Below are 27,277 nucleotides of genomic sequence, written 5' to 3' on the forward strand. Positions count from 1 at the left end.
CGACTCGGCGGCGGCGCGAGATGTCGCGACATCACAGGGTGGCGGGAAGCAGCAGCGCGCGTACGGGGGATGTGAGCGTAATAATGACAGGACGCCGTGGGATCTGCATTAAAACTTTAAATAAAGAATAATTCACAGCTAAAAAAAAAATAAAATAAAAATAAAGGTCAATTTCACACACTACGTGTTGAATCCGTACAACGTTGTATTTATAATTACAGATATTAAATTATTTATTTATATATGGCATGTCTGTACACCCTTTGTAAGGCGCCCGCTGCTATCGGGAACCGGTGGGAAAAGTCAGCGCTGCCTTCTTGGTGCCGCCTTGTTGCCTCCATCAGCATCCTCTCTTCGTGTTTCACATCGTCGTCGTTGTTGTTGTTGTTGTTGAAAGGAAACAAACCGTTTCCAGATCCTTCATTGATGAACCTTTTCTCTTCTGTTTAACGAGGAGGGTTAGTGGCTGTTTGCCACTGGAGAACAGCGCCTCTGTACCCGCGGGTGTTGATAGATGCAATAGTTGAAATTCTAGCTGAGCAGCGTATCAAATAGTGTTGACAATCTGCCGTGGGTGATGCCACGCATGCTTTTCACAGAATGCTCCCACCTTCCGGGAAGATGTGCTCTAACAAATGACATAACCATGAATTTGCATGATGTCATTGCTCTAAAACACCACAGGTGCAGCGCAGCAAACGCATCCTTCATCGCAATTTGCATTCAAAAGTCGCCCGAGAGCGATCCCTTGGAACGGGACGCCGTCCCGCTGAGGTCCCGGCGACCTGATCGAAAAAGAGGCACTGCTAGTGAAGATACGAAGACTTCTTTTGCCCTCTTCGTCGGCGCCACAAACCACCACGTTTCCCTACGAGGAGCCGCTTTCTAGAGACGACCGCACCGAGGAGGATCGACGCGTCACCGAACGTCTCATGCGAGGTCCCAACGAGGTTAAAGAGAAGCGCAGTGCGGCCGAGGGATGTAGAACTACCGGCTGGGGGCATCGTTTGGCGAGGGGGGGGGGGGCTTAAAAAAAAAGTGGAAAACATCTTGTTCACGTGATGCGGAGAGCTTTTCAGGAGATGTTTATGATCTACATGTTTAGTGTATTATGCAACAGTGATCTGCTAACTGCTACTCCTGCATTGCATTCTGGCCTCCTCATCAGCATCTTCACATTAACGTCTGAAAGGGTCACAATGCAAAGAACGTCCCCTTCAGCTGGATTTTTTCCTGTTGTTGCCACTGAACAATGTGATCACCTTCAGTTCACGCTCCCACACGGGTTTCCTTCCTTCCGTCCATTGTGTGCAGAGGGAAGGGAGCGTTCAGTAAAATTAAACCTCTGCTAAAGCAAACTCCCATTGTGTTTCCAAACATCAACCCATTTTTTTTTTTTGACAAGTGCAAATACAAGCTGGTGCACTCAAGTTACGGCTCCCGGGCTTTTGGCGTTGCACCTGCTCTGATTCCGCTGCAGGCGAACCCGCTCCACGGAGGCTGCAGCAATGCAACGTTCGTGCTTCCTCCCACACCCCCATTTTGCATGTTACCCCCCCCCCCCTCCTGCCACACAAGTTTCCCCTCCAAGTTGCGATAAGGCGCTCCTTTCTGCCTTTTCGTCAAATGTGTTAGTTTTTAATTTGTCTCTTCCTTTTCGATGAGACTGTCCTTCATGCAACATTATGTTATGGTTCAAGTGTCCTGTACAGAGCTGTGGGTGAAGGCAGGGCCGGCTTATTCCAGGTAAATGTCCTCTGTTGGGCACGAGAACTCCACAAACTCTTTATAGTACAACTGGAAGGCTTTCCTGGAAAAGACAAACAATAATATATACTTTATATGTACTTTTCACAAACCGATCAGCCATCATTTTAAACGTTTGCCTTTCAGGCCAGACTGAGCGAACGGTAGTTGACAGAACTCACCCTACTGACTCCGCCAGAGGTTTGGTGGAGTCTTCAGACACGAACACGTGGCACGCGAATCTCTGGTCTGCCGGGTGTTTGGTGATGAAACCGAAATACCTGGGGGGAGACGAGGGGACTCATCAGTCAACAGATGCTACAAACCAACACATGTTCAGGCATACATGAGCATCGCCTCGTGGGGGAAACAATGCAGCGGTTTTCTTCTTCTCGTTTTATGGTCAGACGGCACTGAGCGTGTGAGCCGGTGTCACAGTCGCTGCGTTGCTCTGCCTTTTGCTTACTTGCAGTTTTTTGGGTGATAGCCGCAGAAGGAGATGTTCTTTAGCTGGAAGAAGTGGCTGCACTCGTTGCTCTGTGAGGCGGGACACAGAAAACCAAACGACATGAATGTCCCGTAGAAGAAAAGAAGGAGGCTTTCTCTACCCTCAGCTGTCATAAAGCATCTGCGCCAATGTACAGTTGTTATGTATGATCTAAGTGAAGAGATAAAAAAAAAATGAAGAATGGACTAAAGTGCTGGTAACACAATGGCCCCTTCTGTTTAGTGGCGACACACAAGAAATATATTTTTGACGAATTAAAACACATTATGAAGCTACATTTTTTTAAACTTATTAACAAAGGAACTTTTTTTTGGTGTTTTGAGCTCCAAGCTGCAGATAAAATAGTTCCTAAAAGTCCATGTAGAGCTTTATGTGAAACAAATTATTTACAGTTTCTATTAACCAAAAAAAGAACAAGTTGTCGGGCCATTTATCGCTTTAATAGTCTTCAAATGATGATCTTTCCCTTAGAATGTCTTTAATAAAAGAGGCGTTCACATTTAATTTGAAGAGTTTGTAATTGGAAAAGGAGTTTATCATCTTTTGATCTACAGCGTTGCTTCGAATGATTAGAAGTTGAAAAGGTACTTCTTCCAGAAAAGCCCCCCCGCAGTCGCGGTCAGCAGCCACATGGGGGCGACACGCCTCGACTGTCCGATGGGGATTCTGCTGCGAGGCGACCGCCTCGTGGAGATTTCTTTGTTGCAGGGTCGCAGTACATACTTTATCCCGCGCGTAGTAATCCTCGTGGACTGCGAGCTTGATGCCTTTCACGCTGATCTCCAGGATGCAGGAGGACGGCGGGTTGTACTTCACCGTCATCCGCCGGTTGGTGGCAATCTGGAGAGCAAATAGATGGAGAGATGACTGCAACGTAAAAAAGCTCCCAACTAAGAAATAGGATTATATCTGAACTGGGTAATGATATGAGTTGCAACAATACAATTTAAATGTTGCCCAAATACAGGGGCCTCCTTTAGATTGGTTCTCCTTTAGATTGAATTATCATTCCTCATGTTCTCATGTTGTCCTTTTAGCAGTATTGTGTTATTATTTATGACGTAACTCCTCTGGTTCCACCAATGAGATAATGACCGTTCTTCTGACTCGTTTTAACGCACTAATGTGCACGACATGGATGGCGGACCTTCTGCATCGCTGCGCACAGAACGTCGTTGCCTTTGTGCGACGGCACTTGAACCGAGCCCAGGAACTTCAGCCGGTATCCGTCCATCCACTCGCTGCTCTTCACTGCAACGGAGAGAACATTTATCGCAGCGATAATACACAGTGACATGCGCGTTGGCACTCGGCGCCTTCGTGCGCGTGGCTGAATCAGCACCTTTGCTCGTCTCAGCGTCCTTGGTCACCTCCACAGCGTAATAAGCCGGGAAGATCCCCCGGGCACCGCTTCGCATGTTGTAGCCCTCGTACCAGTAATCCTCCGACTGGACCTCCACCAGCAGCGGATCGTCCACCTCCAGCTCCAACTCGTCGTCATGGCGAGGGACGAACCTGCAGCAACGGAGGAGGGGCTTTGTGAGCTGGAGGACCGGCCGTCTATCTGCCCGCTTGGACCCTCGGCTCATGTTAAAGGAAACGCCGATTCAAACAGGCTTTTAAAATTCCTCATTAGAAATGAAAAATGTTCAGGGGCCCGACCCTCGTGGTCCCCTCTGAATAACCTGCATCTTAACAATGCAAGTGGACCGTGTATTTGCTTAGAACCCGCATCATGGGAGATGAGCATGAGTTAATTTGTTCAAACCATCCATCCATGTTTAATATAATTGTGTTATTACAGTCGGATAAGCTAAAAGCTCAATATGCATGCCGGTGTGCTGATGCGAGTGGGTTGCATCCGCTGCCCTGATTGCATACGTTTGATTCCCTGTCAGATCGTGTTGTGTGCTGAGCAAAAATATATAAACACGAGGATGACGGCAAACACCGTTGAAACAAATAGCTTGGATGCGGGATGATGATGATGATGATGATGATGATGATGATGATGTGGCTGGTAGTGACGGCGATGCAGTTGTTCTTCACCTGTACACGGCTCTGTGGCTCTGGTCCCGCTCCTCTCCGTTAATGAGGCAGGAGCACAAGCCGAAGGACTCTGCACCTTGGAAACCAGAGACGAGAACAGCGACTTACACTTCTGCCAGTGAGTGAGCCTCACGTCGAATCGTAACAAAGGTCCATCCGACGAACGCGGGAAACGCAATTAGGACACAGTGTTTACTGTGAAGCTCCCTCGCTTCCTATAGGACCCATGGATCACACTTTAATCAGGCGTGAAACAGATGAGCTTTGTGTATTTCTACCTGCCTACATTCCCCTGAGACGTCTGCCCCCCCCCCAACACTGCTCGGATAAACTGCATTAGCGTTTCTAATGAGTTGCTGAAACATGTGGGCGGCATCCAAGAGCCCAGCGAGGCCATCGGGGGAAATGACCACGAATAATTGAATCTCCATCCCTCTCCTTCATATGAACGACACACACACACACACACACACAATGACCTGAGGTGAGGGTCAGCCTAATGCTCTACGGCCGCGAACACATTCTGTGCCTCTAGCTGCTACTAGCGTTAGCACAGTTAGCATAGTGCTAAATTGGGAGACGTCTTTTCACGATGCTGAGCACCGTCTTGTTCAAAAATACTTTGAGCAAACAAACGTCTTTAATCCCTTTGCTGTTCTAACGTCCGTAACAAGACTCGGCCCAAGTCGTTTCCTTTCATTCAAATCAGTGACTCCGCATAAACAACAGAGAGGAAAAGGCAAATGCGCTAAATTGCAGGCGGCTTCTGGCCCAGCAGGCCACCTTTCTGCCGGTAACGATCAACAAAGCACCAACAATTTGTTCACACAACATTTACAAGCTGTGCTGCGTGTTGCGGCCCTAAATGACTAACTGGCCTGGTATTATCTGGCGTGTTAAGAGTCATGTTACGAGGTACCGTGAGGCGACCTGCCGTGTAGTGTGTCCGTGTGGCGTGGATGTACAGTCACCTCATTAACCTCATTAACTTACTGGAGGAGCGAGAGCGTCCGTTCATGAAGACGTTGAGGAACTTCTTGGAGAAGCGCAGGTCGCCCTCCGGGGTGGAGTCCTCGGACAGACACGCCGTGGCCTCTCTCCTCACTCCTCCGATCTGAATGCCGTCCTCATCGTCCTCATCTTCCTCCCCCTCCTCCTCCTCCTCCTCGTACTCCTCCCCGACGGCCGACTCGTAGGGGGAAGAGACGCAGTTGTCGTAGACGGTGGCCGAGTCGCTGTCGTCGCTGTAGCCTTGGTAACACTGCCGCAGGCTGACCAGCTCCAGCTGAGCGTGCTCGTCCACCACCAGCGTGTATTTGACCGAGTCGTACGAAAGGCCGCTGGCCTCCGAGGTCATGGAAGTTCTGAGTTGGTCCCTGCCGCCGCCGCCGCCCCCCACTCCTCCGCCCTTCCTCGCCCTTCCGTCCATCATTATCCTGTCCACGTCTTCGTCCTCGCCGCAGTAGCTCTCGTCCGTGGCGTCCACGTACTCCACCGACGAGCCGGGTCTCAGCATGACCCCGGCCCCCGTTCCCGCGCCCTTGAGGCTGAGGTCGAGCGCGGGGGAGGAGCGGGCCGCGCCGGGCGGCGTGACGAGTGCCTCTACGCAGGAAGCGTAGGATGGAGGGGGGGCGTGGACCTCGTCCTCCTCGTAGATGGAGGGGTTCGTCCGGTCCGGGAGCGGCTGGTAAGGGGGCGGGCCCTCCGTGTCGGAGCCGATGGACATGCGGCCCTGCTCCGTCTGCTGCGAGAGGAAGGGCCGGTCCTGCGCGTTGGGGGGGTCGAGAGCGTCGGCGGAGCGCTGCACGGGGGTCAGGTAGATCTCCTCCGTGGGCTCCAGGCGGACGTCCGTGTGGTAGCGGATCTTCTCCCGGTGGGGCCCGCCTCCATCCGCCTTCCCCGCCGGCGTGTGGTTCTGGGGCGGCGGGGGCGCCGCCGGCGGCTTCCCCTGCAGCTTGGAGCGAGTCGCGGACGAGTGGCCGGCGGCGTGGCCGTGCCTGCAGGGGGCGTCGGTGGACGTCCCGCGGTCTTTGGTCTGCGCTCCGCCGCCCTGCACCTGGTCCTCGTCGCTCAGGCAGCTGTGCTCGCGCGGCGGCGGGGGGGTGGTGGTGGTGGTGGTGCGCTCGCCTGCGGGGAGAGCGGACGCCAGCGACGCCGCAAAGAGACGCACGCGCAGGCACACCAGCGCGCACAGGGGCCAGACGCGCGCACACAGCAGGTACACGTGGCGCAGGAAGGCAGACATGGCGGACGCGGGAAAGCGGACATGGCAGCACGGGCAGAGAACGGGGGGGGGGAGAGGAAAAGAGCACAAAACGGTTAGGTAATCCAGATTACCCGTCACATCCCGACGACGGGCGCGCTACGTCATAATCCATCGGCAGCAAATCTAGGCCTGATGTTTTCCCTGTGGGGGTTATGCTGCGCTAAGGTGGGGGGGGGGGGGGGGGGGGGGGGCGGGGGGGGATGAACATTCCTCACCTTGTTCTACATTGAACCACTTTGCGATTAAAATTCAGTGGAATTCTCTGAAATGACTAAAAAGACGTGAGGACACCGGATATAATCGGCTCGTTTCCATATGAATTCAAAGTTCATTAAGGAATCTGCTGTTTTAACACATTGTAAGAAGTAAATAGACTTTGCATCCCCTCAATTTGGCCAATGCCCAAATAAGCAGCTCTCTTTTTGTTTTTTCAGTTTTTTTCGATTCAAAATTTTCAAATACTCGTTGAGGCAAATGTATATTTGTATGTGTATATTTTCCTCCTTCAATTGTTGCATTCCCTTTTACTGTTATTACATAGAACCTTATTAGGTTGCATTTAGGAATGATAATATCTTATCAACAGATCAACAATCTGTTCCCTTTAAAGTACACATCTAAACATTTTATTATAAGTTTATTCAATAAGTAATTTCACAGCCAATATTTAAGGAAGAGTCACGTCGTATAAGACGGGGCCTTTTCTGCTGAATATATAGTGTAAACAGGACATAAACTAAATATTTATTTGGTCTATTAGGCCGCTATATATTATAGTAATGTATCTAAATACACTATATATCATATTAAGTTTAAGACAGACTGTATATATAAGTAATATATATGTGTGAGGGGTTGGCAGTGAGCTTGGTGAGTGTCGCCTCACGTGGGGCTCGCAAAGGAGCTGCAACAACGGTTAGCTTAGCACAGCTTAGCACAGTCCTACAGTGGCTGCTGCTGTGTTGGTAGCACAAGGAGCAACAACATCAGGGCAACATCAACATCACGCGGCTGCTCACCTGTTTTAAGAGGCGAGCACGAGCCCGACACCTTCTCCTGCCAGCTGTATTTCTTCCCGAAGGAGTTGTTGTTTAGTGTGTCCTGTGGAAACGCAGCGACGGGGGGAGAGGAGGAGGAGGAAGTGGTGAGAGGGACGAAATCCGATGGGGGAATACGGAGAGAAACATAGTAGATAGAGAGGTGTTTGGTCACCGAGTTCTGATCCCCCCTCTCTCTCCCTCACACACACACACACACACACACACACACACAGCTTTTATTCTGTTGAATAAGCAGTCGTTCTTTTGTCTGTGCTCCGTGGTGTGCATATAAAGGGATCCAAACCTTTTACCAAAGCTAGAATACACACACACACACACACACACACACACTCACACACTCTCACACACTTGGCGTTTTTGCAGGATTTGATGATAAATGGACCTATTCAAAAAAACATCCCGATCACAAAAACAGCTTATTCTTATTTCTATAAACACGGTTTTCAAATAATTGATCAATTAATCAGAAACACTGAACTTGAGCGAGCTCTATTGGTTTTACTCCTCGTCATGCTGCAGTGATCAGTGACGTCACCACCCAACCACTTCTTGGTTATGCTTTTTATTCAATTAGTGAGGACAGGTTGCATTTAACGAGGGTGCCACAATTCTCCAAATTGATTATTCCATTTAACTTTCAAGTTTCGAAAGTTACTCACTGTTGAAAATGAAACCTCTGTCTTGATTTTGTTGGCTTATGGAATCATGATTCTAAAAGATCAATAGTCGTTTGCAGCCATTTCAACTTCCAAGTCCTTTTTAAAACAGAAGGATTTGAATGAAGTGAAAAGTTAGTAGGGGATCAAACCACAAGAAGGCCATATGGTCACTATAAATAAACTATTTAATACGTAAACATTAACCTTGTTTCAACTGTTACATTTGCTCCACTAGATGGCATATAGTTCTAACAACAAAAGCTACAGCTTACAAGGGACCCTGAATGCACCATGAAATCCCCTTTAGTTGAGCTCACATGCTTTACTGTACAAAATCATGCAATCGCGTTCAGTCATTATAATAAAGTTACTAGCATTCCACAGTCAACCATGTCCTTAAAATGCACATATATAGTACTTAAATTTAAAATTTACCAGATGATACCAGACCAGACGATGATGTTACCAGATGATTCTGGTCCCAAAAGTCCAACAACACAAGGTTAAAAGAGGCGGTGTCACAGAAGCGTTACAGTAATGGACCAGAGAGAGACAAGCTGAGTGCTGAGTGAAATACCAAAAACAATACTCATTTAAAACCGATGTACCTCCGGTGCAGGAATACACGCAGAAACTTCTCAGACGCGTCCACGGTTAAAGAAAAATCTCAAAACCGTCTAAAATCCTTAAGTGATTAAATTAAATTCTTTGTTTGTCAACAGCAATATTTCAAGTCCTGTTTATGCATTTAATTCAATCCCTTTTTCTGTTCATGAATCTTATGCCGTGAATAAATGTGAGGAAAAAAAACAACCTTTTTATGAAGGTGACGCTCAAAGAAAGAGTTCTCATCTATGACAATGTGAAATGGGTGGTTGGATCGACCCGGCCTGACCCGATCTGACCTTTCCTGAGCCCTGCGGTGAGCATAGAGATGGAAGAGGGAGATTAGAACTCCTGTGACGACCCAAAAAACAGCTCGTGTCCTCCTCCTCCTCCGTCCACCCGCCCCCTGCGCATGACTCACTGACACGTCTACGCGGTCGCCGACAGCGCTGTCGCCGCGGCAACGAGGGAACGACGCAAGGGGGAGACGGGTGCGGTGCTCCTCAAGAGTTAGATCACCCTCAGCGATGGAGAGAGCGGCCAATCGGACGAGGACGCGGCGCTGATGACAAATCAGGCTAACAACAACGTGACTGTCCCGCGCCTCGTCTTCTCCGAGACAACTCCAATCCGAGAAAAGGATCTTGCCAGGTGTGAGATTAAAGTGGGACTTGGATTAAGACGGAGGGCTTCCTCCTGTTTATCTGCCCAAATCATTTCCCTTCAGCTTAAGAGGAGACGATCTGTTAAATAAAACCTGCCCCTGTTTTTGCTTACAGCTGATTACACTCACAAGCCCCTCGTTTCATAACCGTTGCTTTAATATTACGGCCACAATTGTTTATATAGACTTTAGGTGCTTGTATTTGTGCTGGCTTTGGTGCTTCGTGGAGGTTCCTCGCCATATATTTCCAGGGCAGAAAACACTGGCACTCATTAATTGGAAGAGCAAAACATTGCTCTTCAAAAAGCTTCACAGCTGTAACTTGGTCGGTGCATTTTCTCAAGAACAGGACTCTCTGTCGCTCGCTGCCAAATGATGCACGGCTAATTGTATATTTTAGCATTTTTTACCGACTCACTGACCTGGAAACAGTCGCCCGCGTGCCGCCTCTCCCCCTCGCTCTCTTCTCACAGCAGAAACGGCCTGCGGATCGCCGCTACTCGTCTCGCTCATCTCGTTTGAGTTGTGTCACCGATGTGTCCACACCACAGGGAACGTTTTCCAGAAATCTACATGCAGCTGTATTGATACGGTAGGGCGGCGTTGTGTCGACTGTTGACGGAGCAGCTCTAACGTTGTGATATCTGAAAGATCCCGACTCACAGATGCAACGTTATTCCATTCATCCATCTAACAGCAAAAAAATATGTTATTTTCTTATAGATAATCAAAGGTAGAATGTAGTGGATTCTATTCTTTATTTTTCATTTAGTACGATTCTTGATTTCACAGCAGCTTTTCTGATGACCAGCTGCTTTTGATCACTTGAGTCTGTGAGTGGCAAATTAAAGCTAATGATTTATAGATGACAGAGAGCAAATATCTTCACGTCAAACGGACGAACGTATTACACTGATACATAATCGTTGAACAGGGATAAATAAGCTATGCAGCAAATCAATGAAGAATCTCGGCTCCATGTTTCCATACTATGTTTTTTGGAGTTTCGTGTTCATACGGGTGACCAACTGGCTCGCCCACTGCGCCCGCGCGCCTTTTACAGCCGATGAGATGATGGTCTCCTGTCGTGAAGCCCCACCCCCCCCTAAACGGCGTCAGCTCCGTCAGCGCGGATCATTTCCAGCTGGCAGCTTCGGCCGTCGCCACGTTGGGGACATTTTTGCTGAATCTCCAAAGGTCACTCGAGGTCCGCTGCCGATGGCTGTAACGAAGTGACGGAGCTGCGCGGTCCATCGGGTTGACGGCCTTCACTGCGGGGGGGAACTTTGACTCACAATATTACTTCAAACGTAAGGTTACATCCTGTCAAAGGGTCATTTCCTCACCGTACATCTAGCAGGGGTGCAGTTGATAACCGCCAATGGTGACGAGTTAGCCGTTAAGCGAGCTAACGCTAGCCCTGCGTTAGCAGATTACTGTGGCTAGCAAGGCACCAGTGAGCATCGAACTGCGCGTCTTTCTGATTTAACGACATCTGACAATGTCAGAAAGATTAATGTTGGCGCTCGCTGTCTGAGGAGGAGAACAGTGGGAGGGGAACATCACCGAGGTCTCCGTCTTGGGCGGCGTGGACGCGCCAACGTGTCAACACTGACCATGATCCTCCCTTGTTTTATCTTGTCACATTAAATATTGCAACCATGGAAACAAAACTCCCCCGAGCTCGTCCCCTTTGCTACTTTAACCGACGCCGCAATCTAAACGAGTTGCTTTTGTGCGTCACCCAAACACGACCCTAAAATCATAGACGCCACGTTCAAACGGCGACTGTGTAACGTCACAGACGAATGACGTCATCGGGCAGAAAATCCGTTCAGAAAACACTTGCAAAGGATATATTATATTGTTTGACTTGCAGCAGTCGGTGTTCAATTCACACACACACATACACACACAGGACATACATGAAGCCAACATGTATGTGACGGGAATGTACTTAATTACACATATATATATATATATTTTATATATTTGTACCACTGTACTGTCTTGCTAGCAATGACCTGTTTTAAGTTGATTGCAGCTGTGTTAAAACTAAACTGGTTCTAATCAAATGTAATTTAAAAAGACTAAATGTCTTACCCCTCTGGGGTACTGGAGATAGTCACAGATTGTCGCACACACACACGCACACAGACACACACACAGTTACGAGCTCCAGTGCGCACACAGAGACGGGCACCAAAGGGAAACAACAATCTCTGTCTGGACAACTGAGGCGATTGTTCAGAGAACACTTCCTCTCAGAGACACAACTGTAGTGAAGCCAATGATGAGGTCAGGCAGGTCGCCGATTTACATCGCGTGAAGAGGAACCCGCACACACACACACACACACACACACACACACAGAAAGCATCTTCCTCATGTCCACTCCTTTTTGATCACATACTGTGTGTGTGTGTGTGGATAAGGTCAGCCGGGCTCTACCTGTGTGCGAGGCACGATGGAGATGAGGTTAAGGGTCGTGGGTCTCTTGGGCCGGTAGGTATCCATGGTAACAGGCGCCGCGGGGTCCTTGGTGACGGGCAGGGGCGCGATGGCCGACGCCTTCGACGACTCTTTGTCGCCGCGGTAACCGTCGGCACCGTCGATCAGTTCCAAATGCAGCATCTCCGCCTGGAGCTGGCCGACGGCGCCGAGCTCCGCCCTCCCCGACAGGCTATTGGTTCCTCGCCTGATGCGGCCCTGCAGGGGTTGGAGGAGACGAGCTGTCAGTCGAGCAGCGTCAGAGAGCGAGAGAAAGAGAGAGAGAGAGAGAGAGAGAGAGAGAGAGGGAGCGAGTGTATGGACGGGATGAGGAGACTGAGCCGGCCAATTAGAGGCGGCTCAGTCTGCTACGTTTAACACCCTCGCTGCCAAACACGGAGCTTCTTAAAGCGGAGAGCAGATTCAGCTTCTTCCCGTTAAAGGTCCCTCGTCCTGTGGCTGAAAAGATGCTGGAGGCGCCGCTCGGTTCGGTTCGGTTTCTTTAGACACGCAAAACAACAACAACTTCTCGTCAATCCGAGCGGTTCAGCTCGTGGTGACATTCTCAGACTCGCTGCTGAAGTCAAAGCACGTGACCAACAGCGGGGGGTCATCTGGGAGACGGAGTAGGTCAGAGGTCACTGGGGCAGCACGGTCCGCTTCGCTCACCATCACTGTCTCTGCAGCTACAGCACACACACACACATTGAGCACACGGTAATTCCTCCTGTTAGTTGACGTGATGCAGATTAATGGACGTGGAGTCGCTGTTAATCCCATTGCGGCCGATAGCTTCCTCTTTGCTCCACATGGCGGACACACAAACATGCGGATACCCGCATGTCTACGCTCACAAAAGCACAAAAGCTATTAAATGTAGTACGATTTACAACGCAAGAAGAATAGCAAAATGAATACAATCTGACACATTAGCAGACTCGTTTGTGGCACTTGGACTTTGAAAAAAGCTTCTAAACCTGCAATATTTTCTGTCACTTGGCAGCTTATCGCTGCTGGGAGTCTTTTCATCCTGATATTACTACAAGCTTTATCATGTCACCACAACCCAGTACTTACTCAATGGACTACTGGGCTGTCCGAAGCATTATCTCTTTATTAACATGTTATTATAGTAAGTATATAGTGTTCAGAATCTTGTAGTGAATAATATGTATTAATATAAAAAATATTCATTCATGTTCAAAATGTTCATTTTTGAAGATCGACTGTAGTCATATTAATTTAGTAATTTGTTGATACACTCATTTGTTGTCGTGATTAAAGGCTGCGTTGTAAACGTAGCAGGGCGGTTAGTAAGGAGAGTTTAAGTGTGGCCTTCGAGCACATTTGTATGCAGCGGAACTCCGACCAAAGACATTCACAGGAAAGAAAGAGGCTTTTGAATTGCGACTAAAACGGGAAATGTTTGTGGAGCTGCATTCTAATTCAGAGCTCGAGTCCTTGACGTTTTCCAGACACACTTTTAGCCTCTAAAACAATACCTCCGTTTCGAAACGTTTCTCCAAATGTAGCCCAAAGGGAGAAAGACGGCATGTCATCTGTCACATGTAATATTCACTACTGAAAACCCTCCTGCGAGGTGTTAAATATAGCAGATAAAACATCTCTGTCAGGGGCCACAAATACATCTATAGAGCTTAAAGCTACGGCTAGTTTGTTGCCACTTCCAGACACCGAAGCAACGGCGGAATGGACGTTTCGTCGGATCGTACCGACTGAGCGAAACGATCTCAGTGACCTCATGACGAGAGCTGCTTAAAACATCAAAATGTGAATAGAAGCTGCTTCAATGCTTCTATTCAATCTCCTTTGGCACAGACAATAGCGTCCCATAATTCATTGCAACAGCAACATTTTAAGGGACTCAACATTTGGCCATTGATTAAAATCCATCTTTACTGATTCATCTGCATTATAGACGAAGGCTTATATCATTTTCTATTTATTTTAAATAAAGTTGGCTAAAATACACAAGCCACTGCATTGTGTAAGTGTCATATTTCTCTCGCCCATCCTTCTATCGATCCTGTGCATCCATCATCTCGTCCTTCTACGGTCTGTCCGCCCAGCTTGACCATCCATCTGTTCATCTCTATTCTGCCCATCCTCTTCACCCTGCCGTTCACCGTGATGTGAACCCGTCCATCAACATCCATCCTGTGTGTCTATACATCAATCACTCACAGTGATCATCAGTCTATGCATCCATCAATCAGTCCAATTGTCAATCCACCTGTTATCCATCCATCCATCAACCAGTTTGGTTATTTGGTTATTTTGAGCTGCATTATCAGCATAATCACGTTACACCAGTCAGTGTGTATCCGTGTCCGTAGTAACGGCACAGTCGCTCTCCTGCCATCATCGGCTTTTCCTTTTGTCTCTCCCCTCTGTCGGCCTGTTGACCTTTTCACCTGCCGACGATCAATGGCTGACAATGCTGTGGGGCCTCTGCTGTATTGACCAACGCCCGGCCCCTTTAAGACAGCGCAGGCCCCTGTTGCTAAGAGACAGGGGGCTCAGTGACGAGGAGGAGGCTGAGACGATGCTGCTTTCTCACAGTTACTGATGCTCGGCTCTGGTCCAATCAGAACAGGCCGGGCAGGGCGATAACGCAGCAAGTCAAACGTAATGACACAAGACAGCTGAAAAGGCAAAGTCACACTAAACCTGCTGTTGAGCCATTGGAATCATTATGAAAACGTCAAAAAAGACAATATATGAAACCAAGAGTATCAACTATATGTATTGTTAACACTTTTTCCACGACGGATGAAGGTGTTAAGTAGAAAAATCTCACTATTGATTCTAATCCGCCGTAAAGACATATTTGGATTTATCAATCCCAAATATTGAGAAAATATTAATAAAGAATTGAGAATCGTACCTCTTGGTTAATTTGTCTGTATTAACTAACAACGGCACCGGAATACTACATTTTAACGGCACTAATCATAGAGGATAAAATGAGTTTGTGTAATGAGCTGCTAATAGGGACAAAAGAACCACATAGGGAGTAATAAGCCTCGGCTCATTGTTTTGATTTCCAAGCCAAAAAAACAGCAACTTCATCAACCTTCATGGCATGAGCAGGAAGTATTAAAACATCTTTGATAAACGTATTAAATGGTGGCCCAACAACAGTTGAAGAACATTAAGCTGCTAAAGTATTATATCTTTCTTGGTATTTGGAGGAGACCAAAGCAGAGCTAAAGGGAATTCATCAGGCAGAAAAACAATGTGTCACGGTTTGCAACAGGAGGAGGACTCCAAGGTTTCAACCAAAAACATTTAAAAATCCCATTTAGAATCTGCCTGCAAGCAGAGTGGGAAACGTAACGGGACGAACCAGTGACGAGACACGGGAAAGACATGCAGGTGATTGGACAGAGGACAATTAGAGACAAGGGAGACCATCAGAGGCTAACCCAGGGGCACGAGAAGCAGGAAAAGACTAAATAAAACACCCGAACAGCGTAACACGTGTTTTAGATTGACAATTCTACACGTCAAAATGTTTTTAACTTGTTCCACTTGTACTGAACGGGTTAGAAAAAACATATATACTTGAAAATGCATCAATTTGATCTTTTTTATATATAAAGATATTATGATTGGTGGTTGTGTCTGGCGAACGCCAACAAGCTTGGTGGTCATGCTTGGTTTGTGATTGGCTGAGGCAGGTTGGTGGGCGGGACCAGGCTCCGTTCCCCCGGTAACCACTTCCCACTTCTTCGGATAACGTCGCAAAAGGGCGGGATGGCGGCTTCCGCACCCAGAAGATTCTGTCCTCATTCTTGTGGAGACGCATCGCGGCCCCCGATCACCCCAATAAACAGGGAGGTAGTTTCCATGGAAACGCATAAATATCAACAACCGACAACAAAAGGGTCGCTCTTCTTCTTCTTCTCTGCTGTTGCTGTGTGGGGATGAGATGACGCGAGCAGTTTCGGGGCGGTGTGTGTGTGTGTGTGTGTGTGTGTGTGTGTGCGTGCCAACACTATATTTCATGTATTTTCAGCTCTGACACATGGGGTAGGTGAGAGAAACCCAGTTGCCATGGAAATAGGTCTCCTTCTTGCCCCCCCCCCCCGCCTCCGCCTCATCCCTCATCACTCTTGTTGTGCTGTAGAAATCTCCCTCCCCGTTCCTGTCGGGGTTAATGAGATCCGTTTTACTGATGAGCATTGATGTAGTTCTACACTGTTAATAGAGCCAAACATCTCGATTGACAAAACAATATTCCACATGGATAATGAAAATTATATATATATATATGGTTATTCATATTACACAAACAATACTCCTGAACTCTGAATAAAACGCTGAATCATACATGTCTACACCCTTTACATTATCACAAAAGAAAGAGTAAGTATATTTTATCTGATACGTCTTCATAAACTGGGCAACACATTAAAGGAGGTTTATCGGGAGCATCTCTATCGCCTCTCAATGGCTGAGCAGGTGCTAACGCTAAAGTCGATGGAAAAAGTGCTAACAAAGCCAACGGTGTTTAATTAACTGGGGGGGGGGGAGAGCGCGGGGGAGGGGGGGAGGGGCTTTGCTTCCAAAAGACGTCACATGACGTCACTGATCTGTGTTCCGTGTTGCACCTCTAATCAAAATAAACCAGGAGAAGAAGTATGCGATGCCATCTCATTTTTACCATTTCGGTTAATGTGAAGACAACAAGTGGTTTAAATGTTGCAAAGAGGACACGATGACAAGCGTATCCGTGTGTGTGTGTGTGTGTGTGTGTGTGTGTAGAGACGCGTGTGTTCCTGCAGTCGGCTAATGATGTTACCCATTCCGTCCGCCCCCTGCCAGACACGTGACTTTTACACCATTTGCACGTGACAAGTGACCCCCCACCCCCCCAGCACTCACTCACTCACTCACACACACACACACACACACACACACACACACACACACACACAGAGGTGGAGTGGTTGAGATAATGCACGTTGTCATTACGTGTCTCTTAGGGATACTAAATCTATTCATGCTTCGTTCTGGCTGGAGCTGCTCCGCGTCAGCCAACGACCACGCGCACAATAATCCCTCGTTCCATCTTTTCCTCCCAGCGTGGAGCTTCTGTGTGAAACCAATCAGCCTGTTGAACCAGGAACTGAACTGTGGAACCCAGAGTCCATTTGGCATGTTCACGTTTAGGTTTTCACCACAGCTGAAGAGCAGCGAACATCATTTAAGTCAGACTGATGAGCGAACGCATTCAATATAGCAAGTGAAGTTGATCCCAGGCATTCTGTCCTGCTCTAAGGATCAATTCAATATGACGCTACTAGAAATCCGCCCTGCACACAAGCTGTTGCATGGTAGAGGTTTGTGTTTTTTCCTGCTTCCTGATTTCTCGCCATTGTTTTGTCATATTTTTTCGCGATGGAAAGACGCCACAGGTTGGTGTCACAGAATTGAGTGTAGCAGATTCTATAAAATGTCTGCATTTATTTGGACACGACCCTCTGACGCACACACGCACACACACGCACACACACTCTGAGGCAGACGCCTGTCTGGGCTGAGTGAAGCTTCTTCCATGTGACTGTCCATTATTGATGAGACAAGATGTATCCTGAAGCTCCCCAGGGGTGAGGAGCTCACTGATGAGGTCACCAGTCAGGTCCCCCCCCCTCCCCCACATCCTCCAGGTCACCCGACGTCCTGCTGAACCGCCTCATCATATATTAATGAGAAGTCTCTGACAAACACTTTTAAATGGGACGAAAAAATGAAGCGGCCTCTCATCATATCCTGTCTTATCTTTAAATGTGGAGGGAAATTACGAAACAAAAAGCCTGGTGTAAGGAAGTCCTGTGTTTGGGAAGCGTCTTCTCCCTGCATTTATCATATAAATATAACCATACATTCATATATACATACACTCTGAGAGTGACAGGCGGATGTGTGCGGCCGACCAGCAGAGCCTGCTCTTGTCACAAAAAAAACCCCTTTCTGTGCACTTTGTTTTTCGTGAGCCGAGAGTGACGTCGATGACACGTGCTGTTTGTTGTTGCATGCTGCCGTCAGGCCGATTTTTGGGATTCTGATTACTGTGAGGGCGCCGGCAAGGTGATGCGTCATCAGTCCGAACGCACACACACACACACACCTCCAGCAAAGAGCCCTAGCGTTAAACAATCTGGGCTCAAATTAGCTCCCAGCATAAGGGCAGCACAAACAGGCAGTGGCAGAGATGCATAAACGTCTTTTCATACTAAAAAACGTTCCCAGCGCCGCAGAAGAGCAAACCTCTCACGTGCTCGTGTGATCCACACTGAGAGGAGAGCTTGGGCCCCGGTGTTTCCTTGGTTACGGCAGCAGTCGCTGGAGGAGGAGGAGGAGGAGGAGGAGGAGGAGGGCTTCACTGGGAACAGAGTCGGGGAGATCTGACAGAATAATACATTTACCTCTGCCCACTTTCTCCCTCCGCAGCGCTCCGCATCACTCCCGCTCACTCCTCTTCATCATGACCCACTCGTTTCTACGCCGATGTGTTCCCCCCCCGCCCCGCCCTCCGCCCCCCCGGGGTGCTGGTGAGACCCCGAAAAAAACGTTCTGGCCCAAACAATTCTCCAATCTGCAATTCGATTTTCAGAGGACTTGAACGAGCGCGGGTTGGATTGTTACGGGGGAAGCGGGGTGAAGAGGGGGGGGTGGTGATTGCGTGTGATCGGACTCGGTGGTTTTCACTGCTCGGCTCGGCCGCCATCTTTCAGGCCCCTCTGCCTCCGGGCTCCTCGGCTCTGCTGGCAGGAAGCTGAACGCAGCAGCTGTTCACGACAAAATGCCTCCCTTCATGAAATGAGCGGTGAAAACTATACGTAAGCCTCATTATTTGCTGCTATGTATTTTCCCAAAGATGTAAGAATTTATTGTTGTACTTTAACTGGTAATAAATGGATGGAATGGGATTTTAAAAAGGACAAATTTGCAACTCCTTCGGTAAATGTACAAAGCGAATATTTCAAGTAAAAGTGCAAAAACTATGTCCGATATGCACCAGGTCACGAGTTACATGCAATTGGAAAGACTTTCTCCAAAGAATCAACATCGTAGTTTGAGATAAACTAACCACCTCGTTACCTTCATGTCCGGACCGTTACAGTTGAGACTCAATCCGCACTCATCTGTGATCTCCGTGATCTCCGACAGGTCGTCATCTTCGAACTCATCCAGGCTGATGTCATGGGTCAACCTTGTAGAGGTGGGGTCGGGGGGATTAGGGTGGAGAGAGGTAGAAGGGAAGGAGACGAGGAAAGAAAATCAATGTTAATCCCTCAGCACTCATCCGAAGCCACGGCGGTACGTCTCAAAATCTACTTTGGGCCGGATTATCTGTTTTACAGGGTGGCAACTCGAACGTCTACTCTCATTATGGAAATATCATCTTCCAACTTCTGTCCATTTAAAAATTCTCCCTTCAAAGCGCAGGGTGGCAATAAATGAGAAAACATAAATGTTAATGAGAAACAGTAACGTGTGAGTGAAAATGTTTGGTGCCATAAATAACAATTGGGAATTAAGATGCAAACTGTTCCAACGATCAACCACTAAACAAGGTGGTCAGAAGCCTCGGTGGCGTCGTAATTGAGGTCAGAAGACGGCGTTCATATTTTGCAGGTAGGATCACAGTTCGCTGGACATCACTTGGGGCGTCGGGCAGGAAAGCGTCCCGTCCTTTGGCTTCTGGCACAATTCAATTATCTTCCAGTAAACAATGCTCCACCTTTCCCCCCCATCTGTAATCATGTCCGCCTGTTATCTCTTTGCCCTGCGGCCCGCTGGGCGCGACCGGCCGACTCAAATGCTATTAGAGGGAGGGAAGCGAAGACGGCAGACGTCACAAGGAGCACGGAGGGAAGCTGTTGAGAGAAACCCGGTGAACTTGGAGAGCTACGATTCCCGATTTTGTAGCATGGTGCTAATGCCGTTTCTGGCTTCGTCAACACCGTGCAGCGGTCTGCTCTGACGAAATGACGCACAGCTGCAGCCGTGGCGTGTTGGAGATGCGGGTTAAACAGCCTGGGATAAGCGTCTGTTTACCGCTATAATGAGGCCCTGGAGGAGGCGGGAGGGAGAGGGCGGAAGGATAACAAGGGAGAAAGAGAAAGAAAGTGCGGGTGAGGGATAAAGGATCTCAGATGGGAATACAAAAAAGAAAGGAAACGAGGAATAAAGAGACTTGATTTGAATCAAAGTCAGCATTTGGATGCTGTGTTATTTTTATCTATTCATTCAGTGAAAGATCAGGCTGCAATTTAGGTCCCAAAGTCAAAAGTTAGATGTAATCATCTCAAATCCACGGCAGGGTTCTATGTCGCGACATATTCTTCTAATACAGAAGTTGAGCCGGAACCGAATCAACGCGGCTTCCTGATGTTAGAAAATACGAATTCTAGTCAATTATGGTTCTTGAGATGATCACAAATACCTCACGGGTGTCATCCAAGTAAAAGTGTTCAGCTAATGAGCTGATCTATTTCCGTCCTCCCCCCACCAGACGTAATCAGAGTCACGACACGTGGCTCAACGCGCCATCTGAACGTCTTCTCCTCCCAATGAATCGCGTCGACAAGGAGTTGGTCTGCTCTTATTTTCAAATAACGTAAACTCATCAATTCACTAAAAAAAAAAAAGTATTGTAGCACTGACAGACGCTTGGGAGAGCAACAAAATCAATACACGCCTCCCATCAGCATCACTTATAGAAAGGAGGAGAAGGGCAAAGGAGACTGAAGGAGAGAAGGAAGAGAAAAGGGAGGACGGATAGGGAAAAACTAAGAGGCTAAGTTGCGGGTATTGGTCAATAATAAGGACTTTTCAAGGACAAAAAGGGGGAGGAGTGTCAAGGGTGGCGGCGGAGAAGCAAAAAGGGTCACTTTTCGGGTGTGGATCAAACAAGGAGCAAAGTGCGGACAGTAAAAAGGATGCAGGGATTCGCGGGGACAAAAGCGAGGAAGGAGGGACGGACGATAAAATGAAGTGCAGGGAGATAAACCACCTGGACAGGACAGGGTGACCCCCTTTGCTGCAGTGAATTGTGGGTAAGGGAGGGCTTCACACACCAGAGGGAACCAACAGAGTGTGAGACTCCATTTTCACACAGCGAAGCTCGGACGGAAATATCACGGCGTCTAAACCTCATGGTGCAAATGTTGGGGGTAATTTAGCCTTTTGTCTGATGATGATTAAATCAATTAATTGATACGTTACAAAAACGTACCAATCGTCAGTGTTATTACGAACACCTGTGCTTAAAATACCTGCTGTGACAGTAGGACCTTTTGCCCAAAATGTGAAGATGCTCTAAATTACTTACAACACGCCAGGTCAGGCTTACTTGCAGCATTTAGGCATTTATTCTTCATTACTGGCAGTAGACGGTAAAGACAAGTTTGAATCGACTCATTGCGCCTCATTTTACCTGAATCAACACAAAACGGCTCCACAAATAGAAAATCCAATACTCAAGATATCCTAGTTGGCCTCCCCCGGGAGTGTGCTCCTGTACAACGTACGCCCAGCACTCACAAGCCCAAAGAACACCCCCGTCGGGGATCGATGGCGGCGGACTCAGCGGTCCGGCTGCCCAGGTGAGAAGATCCCGTGACACGCGGCAAAATCATTTGAGCCGTAGTAACGACAGGCTGTAAAGCGATATCCTCCCTGTGACACCGTTACCTCACGCGACCCCCCCAAAAGGGCATCCGGGCTCCTCGCGCGCTACCTCGTTAGCATATCAGCTTCCCCACGTGGCCTCAGAAAAGCGGAGCCAAGATGACGCTCTAGGTGTTATATGGCTCGTTGCAGATATACAGAATTATTAAATTTGTTTTTTACCAATGAAAATGAAGTTTCTCTGCCACTAAACTAGTTGCTAACTTGCTGCTAGCTCAGAGACGTTATGACGTTTTGGAGTAGAGGTGTGAGCTCAGGACGTCGATCCCGGGCCGAGGCCGACCGTCGCGTTACTTTAACATTGGGTAAAGTTGTTTCAGTTCTCTAAATGGGACATTCAGAGGACATGGACACGGTTTGCTACGTATATTCATTCATGAAGTCGTGTCTACCTGAGCAAAGGATGAAGCGGCTCTCCCCGTGCGTTGTAGTCTGAGTCTATCTTTGCTTTGTTTGAATAACAATGACAGTTGATCCGACCCAAACACCGTTAGCTCCGTTAGCACTGTTGCCTCCGTTTGCGCTAATGGCACTGCTAGCGGGATGCAATGTGTGTAAACGTCCTCCGTTACGTTTCAACGGAACTTGAGATGTGGTTCTCCAAGAGACGCCGGAGAACACCCCGGACGTTCTTTTCCACGAGATGTCCGAGTCATTTCGTCATCGTCACAGTTCACCTCTCCGGGAAAGATTTGAAGGTTTCATTCTGTGACATTTTGTGATTTTCCTTCACTCGGCACGTATGGTTTTTCTCCAACAACCCAAATGTCCCTTCAGATACGTCACGGACACTTTGTCCAGAGTTTATGTTGTGAGATGACGTCAGAGGGCAACAGCACCGCAGGACTGATGTTCCAGTTTGATTTTGCATGCAGTCTTTGCTGTTCTGACAGCTGGGGGTCAAAAGGGCATCCCATCGGCTTTTTGGAGCCTCCTCGGCCTGCCTCTCTGCTTGTGTCCACGAAGGACAGCGCGACCTCTCGCTCAGCCCGCGATGTACCGGCTCACCAGCAACGCATTTAACTGATGCTCGCTAGCTCGATTGTTTTATTTAAAACTAGAGATTTTCTTTTAAAAAGGGAGGGATCCAAAAAATATTGACTTAGGGGGCCCAAAGAAAGACGCGGTTCATGCAGCCTACTGTGGGAAAAGGTCACGCTGTGATGAAAAATGCTTCCGACGTCCAAAACTAAATGAGAAGTAACATCCATAAAGGGTGGTGTCGATGTTTGACACTTTAGCATTAGCGTTTAGCATTTAATATCTGTGCTGTGCTGCTATAATCGAATCACCTGACACAACGTACACAGCAACATTTGCATTAAGTCATCACAGCATATGCATGTAAACCCTCAGATGTCCTCACATTGCTCACTCATCAGCAGGACCAGGACCAGAACCGTCCCGTCAACGACCCCTCGCCCTCCCCCCCCCCACTCCTCCCTCCTCTGCCTTCAGCATCCGCCATATGAAAACAAACTCCAAAGACCCACATTCCTCCATGCATCTCCTGGATGCATCCCTGTGACATCCCCCCCACACACACATAAAGTGTCAGGTCTCTCCTCCGGTCCTATTTTTGATCAACAATATGCCGCACACAGACACACACACACACACACGGCCATATGCATCCGGTCTCCTTCAAGGGCACGCCTGCCCCGAGCTTTAAAGAGGCGAGTAGACGACATATAGCGAGGAAGAAAAGAGCACGTTAGCAGCCGCGCGCTCACAAGGTCACACGCAGCCATGTTGCTGCATGTGCCAGTAGCCATAAAACCACCACGCGGGGGGGAGAGAATGAGAGAGACGCCCTACCATTTCTCCCACTGGTCCTCCATCCAGCCCTCTTCTCCTTCCCCTCCCGAGTCCATACTGGAAGTGAGCGAGGGCATCCACAGCTGAGAGGAGGAGGAGGAGGAGGAGGAGGAGGATCAGGGTTAGAAAGTGAAGGAAGGAGGATGGGACGAAAGAGATGGGAGGAGCGAGCAGGAAGAGAGCCGGGGAGGAGAGGGAGGAGGGGTGAGCATCTCCCCGCGGGGTCGATGGGAGAGGCGTCCAACTCAGAGCCGCCGCCGCCGCTCGTCCGGAAGGAGAGAGGGTGATGGAGGAGGGTTGACTGTTTAAAGCGGAGGAGCGGAATCTGCCAGCAAAAAGTAGTGTTTCATAATCTCTGTCTCTGCTGTTCACTCTGTGTGTGCATTGCAATTACTACGCCACTGCGGGAAAGTGCTGGTGTTAGCAGCATATCCGACGCCACCGCAGAAACATTAGCTACACAGGACCTCTCTCTCTCCCCCTCTCTCCCCCCCTCTCTCTCTCTCTGCAAAACACAGTCGTTCTGAATTATTCATGAGGCCCCATTGATCACAAGACTTCATTTCCCTTTCTCTCGCTCTCTCTAATCATCCTTTTAAAAGGAGAAGTTCTTCTTTTTTTCTTTTTTTTTAAATGTAGCTTTGGTGTATCAGTTATTGCAAACCCCCCCAAAATTATTGCTGAGGTCCGGCAACACAGGACCGTTTGCATAAAACATAAAACAAGACCAGAGAGACATGTAACCCTCTGGGATTGTGTGGCCGACACGATGTCTCCAGTCTCCCGGCTGTAGCGTGACAATAAGTATGCGTCGGTTCTGATGATGCCACCTGCAACTGGACTGCGGTGTAAGAACCATTGTTCTTGGCAGTTCACCGTAGCTGTTGACGCTGACGGGATCAGCCGTCAGTCAAGCTGTGGTGACGCGTTTCTGCCCCCTAGTGGCCAGAAAATCGATGAACGCACGGGGGGACGCAACAGCGACGGCGTTTTGGTCTCGCCACACGTTCAACGACTCAAAAAACAAAACAAACAAACAACGGGTCCCACATTCCAAAAGGTCAAAACTCACGAGGTCCTTGTTTTTTCTGCACTCGGGCCGTGTGGCCGTACGGCGCCGGCCTCGGCAACGGGCCACGGCCTATGGAGCTCCAACACTGGCCCCGGCACATATGGAGCTGTGAAACGCACACAACGTGTTTCCTGAGAACAAGGAGTAGCTTACAGCCATGTAAGAGAGAGAGAGGGGGGAGAGAGAGAGAGAGAGAGAGAGAGGGGGGGGGTACTGTGCAGTCAGAGGGGAGAGGCCATCAGGTGCAACGTGCCGTATCAGCAGAATTGAGCGATAGCCGTAAATAATGAGCATGAGGTTTTTTTGGGGGGGTCCAACCAGAGCAACAACGGTCCGCTCAGTCAGTTTCTGCTGGCGGTGTGATCCTGTAAATCTGCCCACTGCGGGACGAATAAAAAGATGATCTTATCTTATCAAGCTGCTCCCTCTCTGAGGAGAAAATGAATATACAAGCTAATTTCGAAGCTTATGTCCCTCAGAAAAGCCACAAAAAGACAAATGGGAAACACTCGTGCAGATTTCTCTCCCTCTCATTCATCACTCACATCCTTTTCACATCCCAATACCGTGGGAATCCATCTGCCTGAGCGGGACTTGTTGGCATAACGGTGGAAGCTGCAGTGAAAGGACGAAAGAAAAGAGGCCAATGAACTAGTGAGAAAGACAGAGACAGACAGAGAGAGAGACCGCTTTCAATTTGACTATTCAGGAATCTGGACACTTCCGAACATGTGCTTTACATGTTGGATTTATATTCTTTTTACATGTTCTATAGTATCAGTATGGCTGCATGATTGATCCTATGCAATAAGGCCTGTGCTGCTATTTCAAAATCTCAAGAGGAGCATATTTGCCAAACGCAAAATATGTATTTAAAAAAATCCTCATGAGATGATGATTAATAATAATAATAATAAATAATAAACAATAATTTCTCAAATTGAGTTGGTCCATCACCTTTGACCTCGCGGCCTTGGTTGTTTCACGTCACGTGTCCTGGCTCACAATCATAGAGATCGTACCATGAACCTCCGGCCGCATCGAGACCCTCAGCCAGCGGAAGGCAGGTTGTGGAGGGACGGAGGGTTCGACCCCGGTGAGCGCAGGCAGGGAGGGGGGGGGGGGGGGGGGGGGGGGTTGGAGGTGAAACCCGCCGGCATATGGCCGCTCTGGGAGAGGGCCAAACCCCGAGGCTGTGGATTATCACGGCTTCCTTTCTCTCGCCGACTACAACGCGGAAATATCGACTCGTCTTTTAAAACAGCTGACATCATTCCTTCATTCACTTCAGTACTGTTTATATATATTTAATTTTGTTCCTTTGTGTTTTTTTTTCGTCTTTTAATTTACTCCTTTAATTTACCTCCTCCTGCAGGTCAACAGCATGCAGCTAATCCTAATCTAATAGATAAGACATCCTGGGTCATCTATACAGGAGCTGCCGACTCAATTATGTTTGAATGCAACTCATTGCTAATTCAATCTGCACGTTAAGATGCAGATTAGAGATTAAGATGATCATTCGGGCTACATCTTCAGGTCTGGAAAACAGTGCAAGTTAAAGAAGAATTAATAATTAAATTAAACTTAAAAAAATATATATATTTTTTAATTTCCGTGGCAAGACAATGTGATTTTAAACTACAAAACCCCGGGACTGGCCAGTAACAGTTGTCACGGGATTCAAAACCAATTCATGGCCTTTGGTTTCTTAACATAAACTAAGTAGGGGAAGCAAACAGTAAAAATGTGTTTGAGTTTGGCTCTGAAAGTAGATGATTAATGTAAACTGATTACCAGGAATTAAGAGTGGACACGTTAACAGTTTTAACCTACTTTTATTACTTATGAAACAATTGCCATAATTAACTCAACTATTCGGTGACTACAAATTGATAATAGTTTATTTTCATATTTGATGTGATGTTCGATTGCCAGTTTTCGAACCCAGACGCCCCCTAATTCATACATTCAAAACCACTAATTTATAAAAATGATATCTACTTTTTAATGACCCCAAAAGCAGCTTATGTTTTCTGTTTTTTTCCAAACACACAGGTGTTAACAAGTTAACACAAAACACAACGCAGCCAGGTGATGCTGGAACTCTTAAATAAAGAAAATGCAGCAGGTGTTACGGGGATTTCAGCGACGTGTATCACGAATGTGGGCTCGTGTGCTCGAGGCGGTGCAGGTGCACGAGGCGCGTGTTAGTAGCAGACACGCCCCCCCGAGCCCTCCTGATTCCCCCCCCCCCCCCCAAACAAGCGGCTCAACAACACGGTGACTTCAGCAGAGCAGCGGGGGCTCCGCGCGCTCAGTCCCCTCGAGCCCCCGCGAGCTGCGCTTCCGGGGTCGCTTACCTGAAGCTGGCCGGCGAGTTCACCTGGACGCTGCGGCCGGAGGGCGGGCTGCCTCCCGGCTTCTCTCCGTCCGCCATGCCGTCCCGGTCACCGTCCCTCTCTCCGGCTCCCGCGATGTGCGGCCGCCCGGCGGAGACGCCCGAGGTCCCGGCGACGCGGCGATACGGTGCTGCCTTCGCGGACTGTGGGGATAACAACTACTGCGTAGCCTACGATGTTAAATAAAATGGTCTATTTTACTAACCAGCT

The 27,277-nt window shown here is 48.3% G+C and overlaps 1 protein-coding gene across 3 annotated transcripts; it reads right to left on the reverse strand.

Moving 5' to 3' along the window:
- Positions 1-102: 102 nt before the first annotated feature.
- Positions 103-27,185, reverse strand: mapk8ip1b (mitogen-activated protein kinase 8 interacting protein 1b). 3 transcript variants are annotated; one of them, XR_013451618.1, is made up of 12 exons: positions 23,594-23,871; positions 19,181-19,292; positions 12,011-12,268; positions 7,589-7,670; positions 5,297-6,430; positions 4,304-4,379; positions 3,689-3,769; positions 3,402-3,505; positions 2,978-3,094; positions 2,213-2,283; positions 1,929-2,027; positions 103-1,810 (listed from the first exon to the last, which is right to left on the reverse strand). XR_013451618.1 is itself a non-coding variant. In XM_040202495.2 (12 exons), the coding sequence occupies exons 1-12, from the start codon at positions 27,103-27,105 to the stop codon at positions 1,738-1,740; spliced, it is 2,376 nt and encodes a 791-aa protein (XP_040058429.2). In that variant the 5' UTR covers positions 27,106-27,185; the 3' UTR covers positions 103-1,737. The 3 variants fall into 3 exon arrangements, 2 of the variants coding, with proteins under 2 accessions (XP_040058429.2, XP_040058418.2); XM_040202495.2 differs by lacking the exon at positions 23,594-23,871 and adding an exon at positions 27,029-27,185 and having other exon boundaries at positions 3,597-3,769; XM_040202484.2 differs by having other exon boundaries at positions 3,597-3,769; positions 23,594-23,844.
- Between the last annotated feature and the right edge of the window lie 92 nt (positions 27,186-27,277).

Source organism: Gasterosteus aculeatus, chromosome 12, assembly GCF_964276395.1.
Source record: "Gasterosteus aculeatus chromosome 12, fGasAcu3.hap1.1, whole genome shotgun sequence".
Classification (NCBI taxonomy): domain Eukaryota; kingdom Metazoa; phylum Chordata; class Actinopteri; order Perciformes; family Gasterosteidae; genus Gasterosteus; species Gasterosteus aculeatus.

Coding starts and splice junctions, on each gene's coding strand:
- mapk8ip1b (XM_040202495.2), bottom strand. CDS start 27,105: ATGGCGGACGGAGAGAAGCCGGGAGGCAGCCCGCCCTCCGGCCGCAGC. Junction 12,269..19,180: donor GTAACGGTCCGGACATGAAG/GTAACGAGGTGG, acceptor CAACCCCTGCAG/GGCCGCATCAGGCGAGGAAC. Junction 3,770..4,303: donor AGCCACAGAGCCGTGTACAG/GTGAAGAACAAC, acceptor CCGTTGCTGCAG/GTTCGTCCCTCGCCATGACG.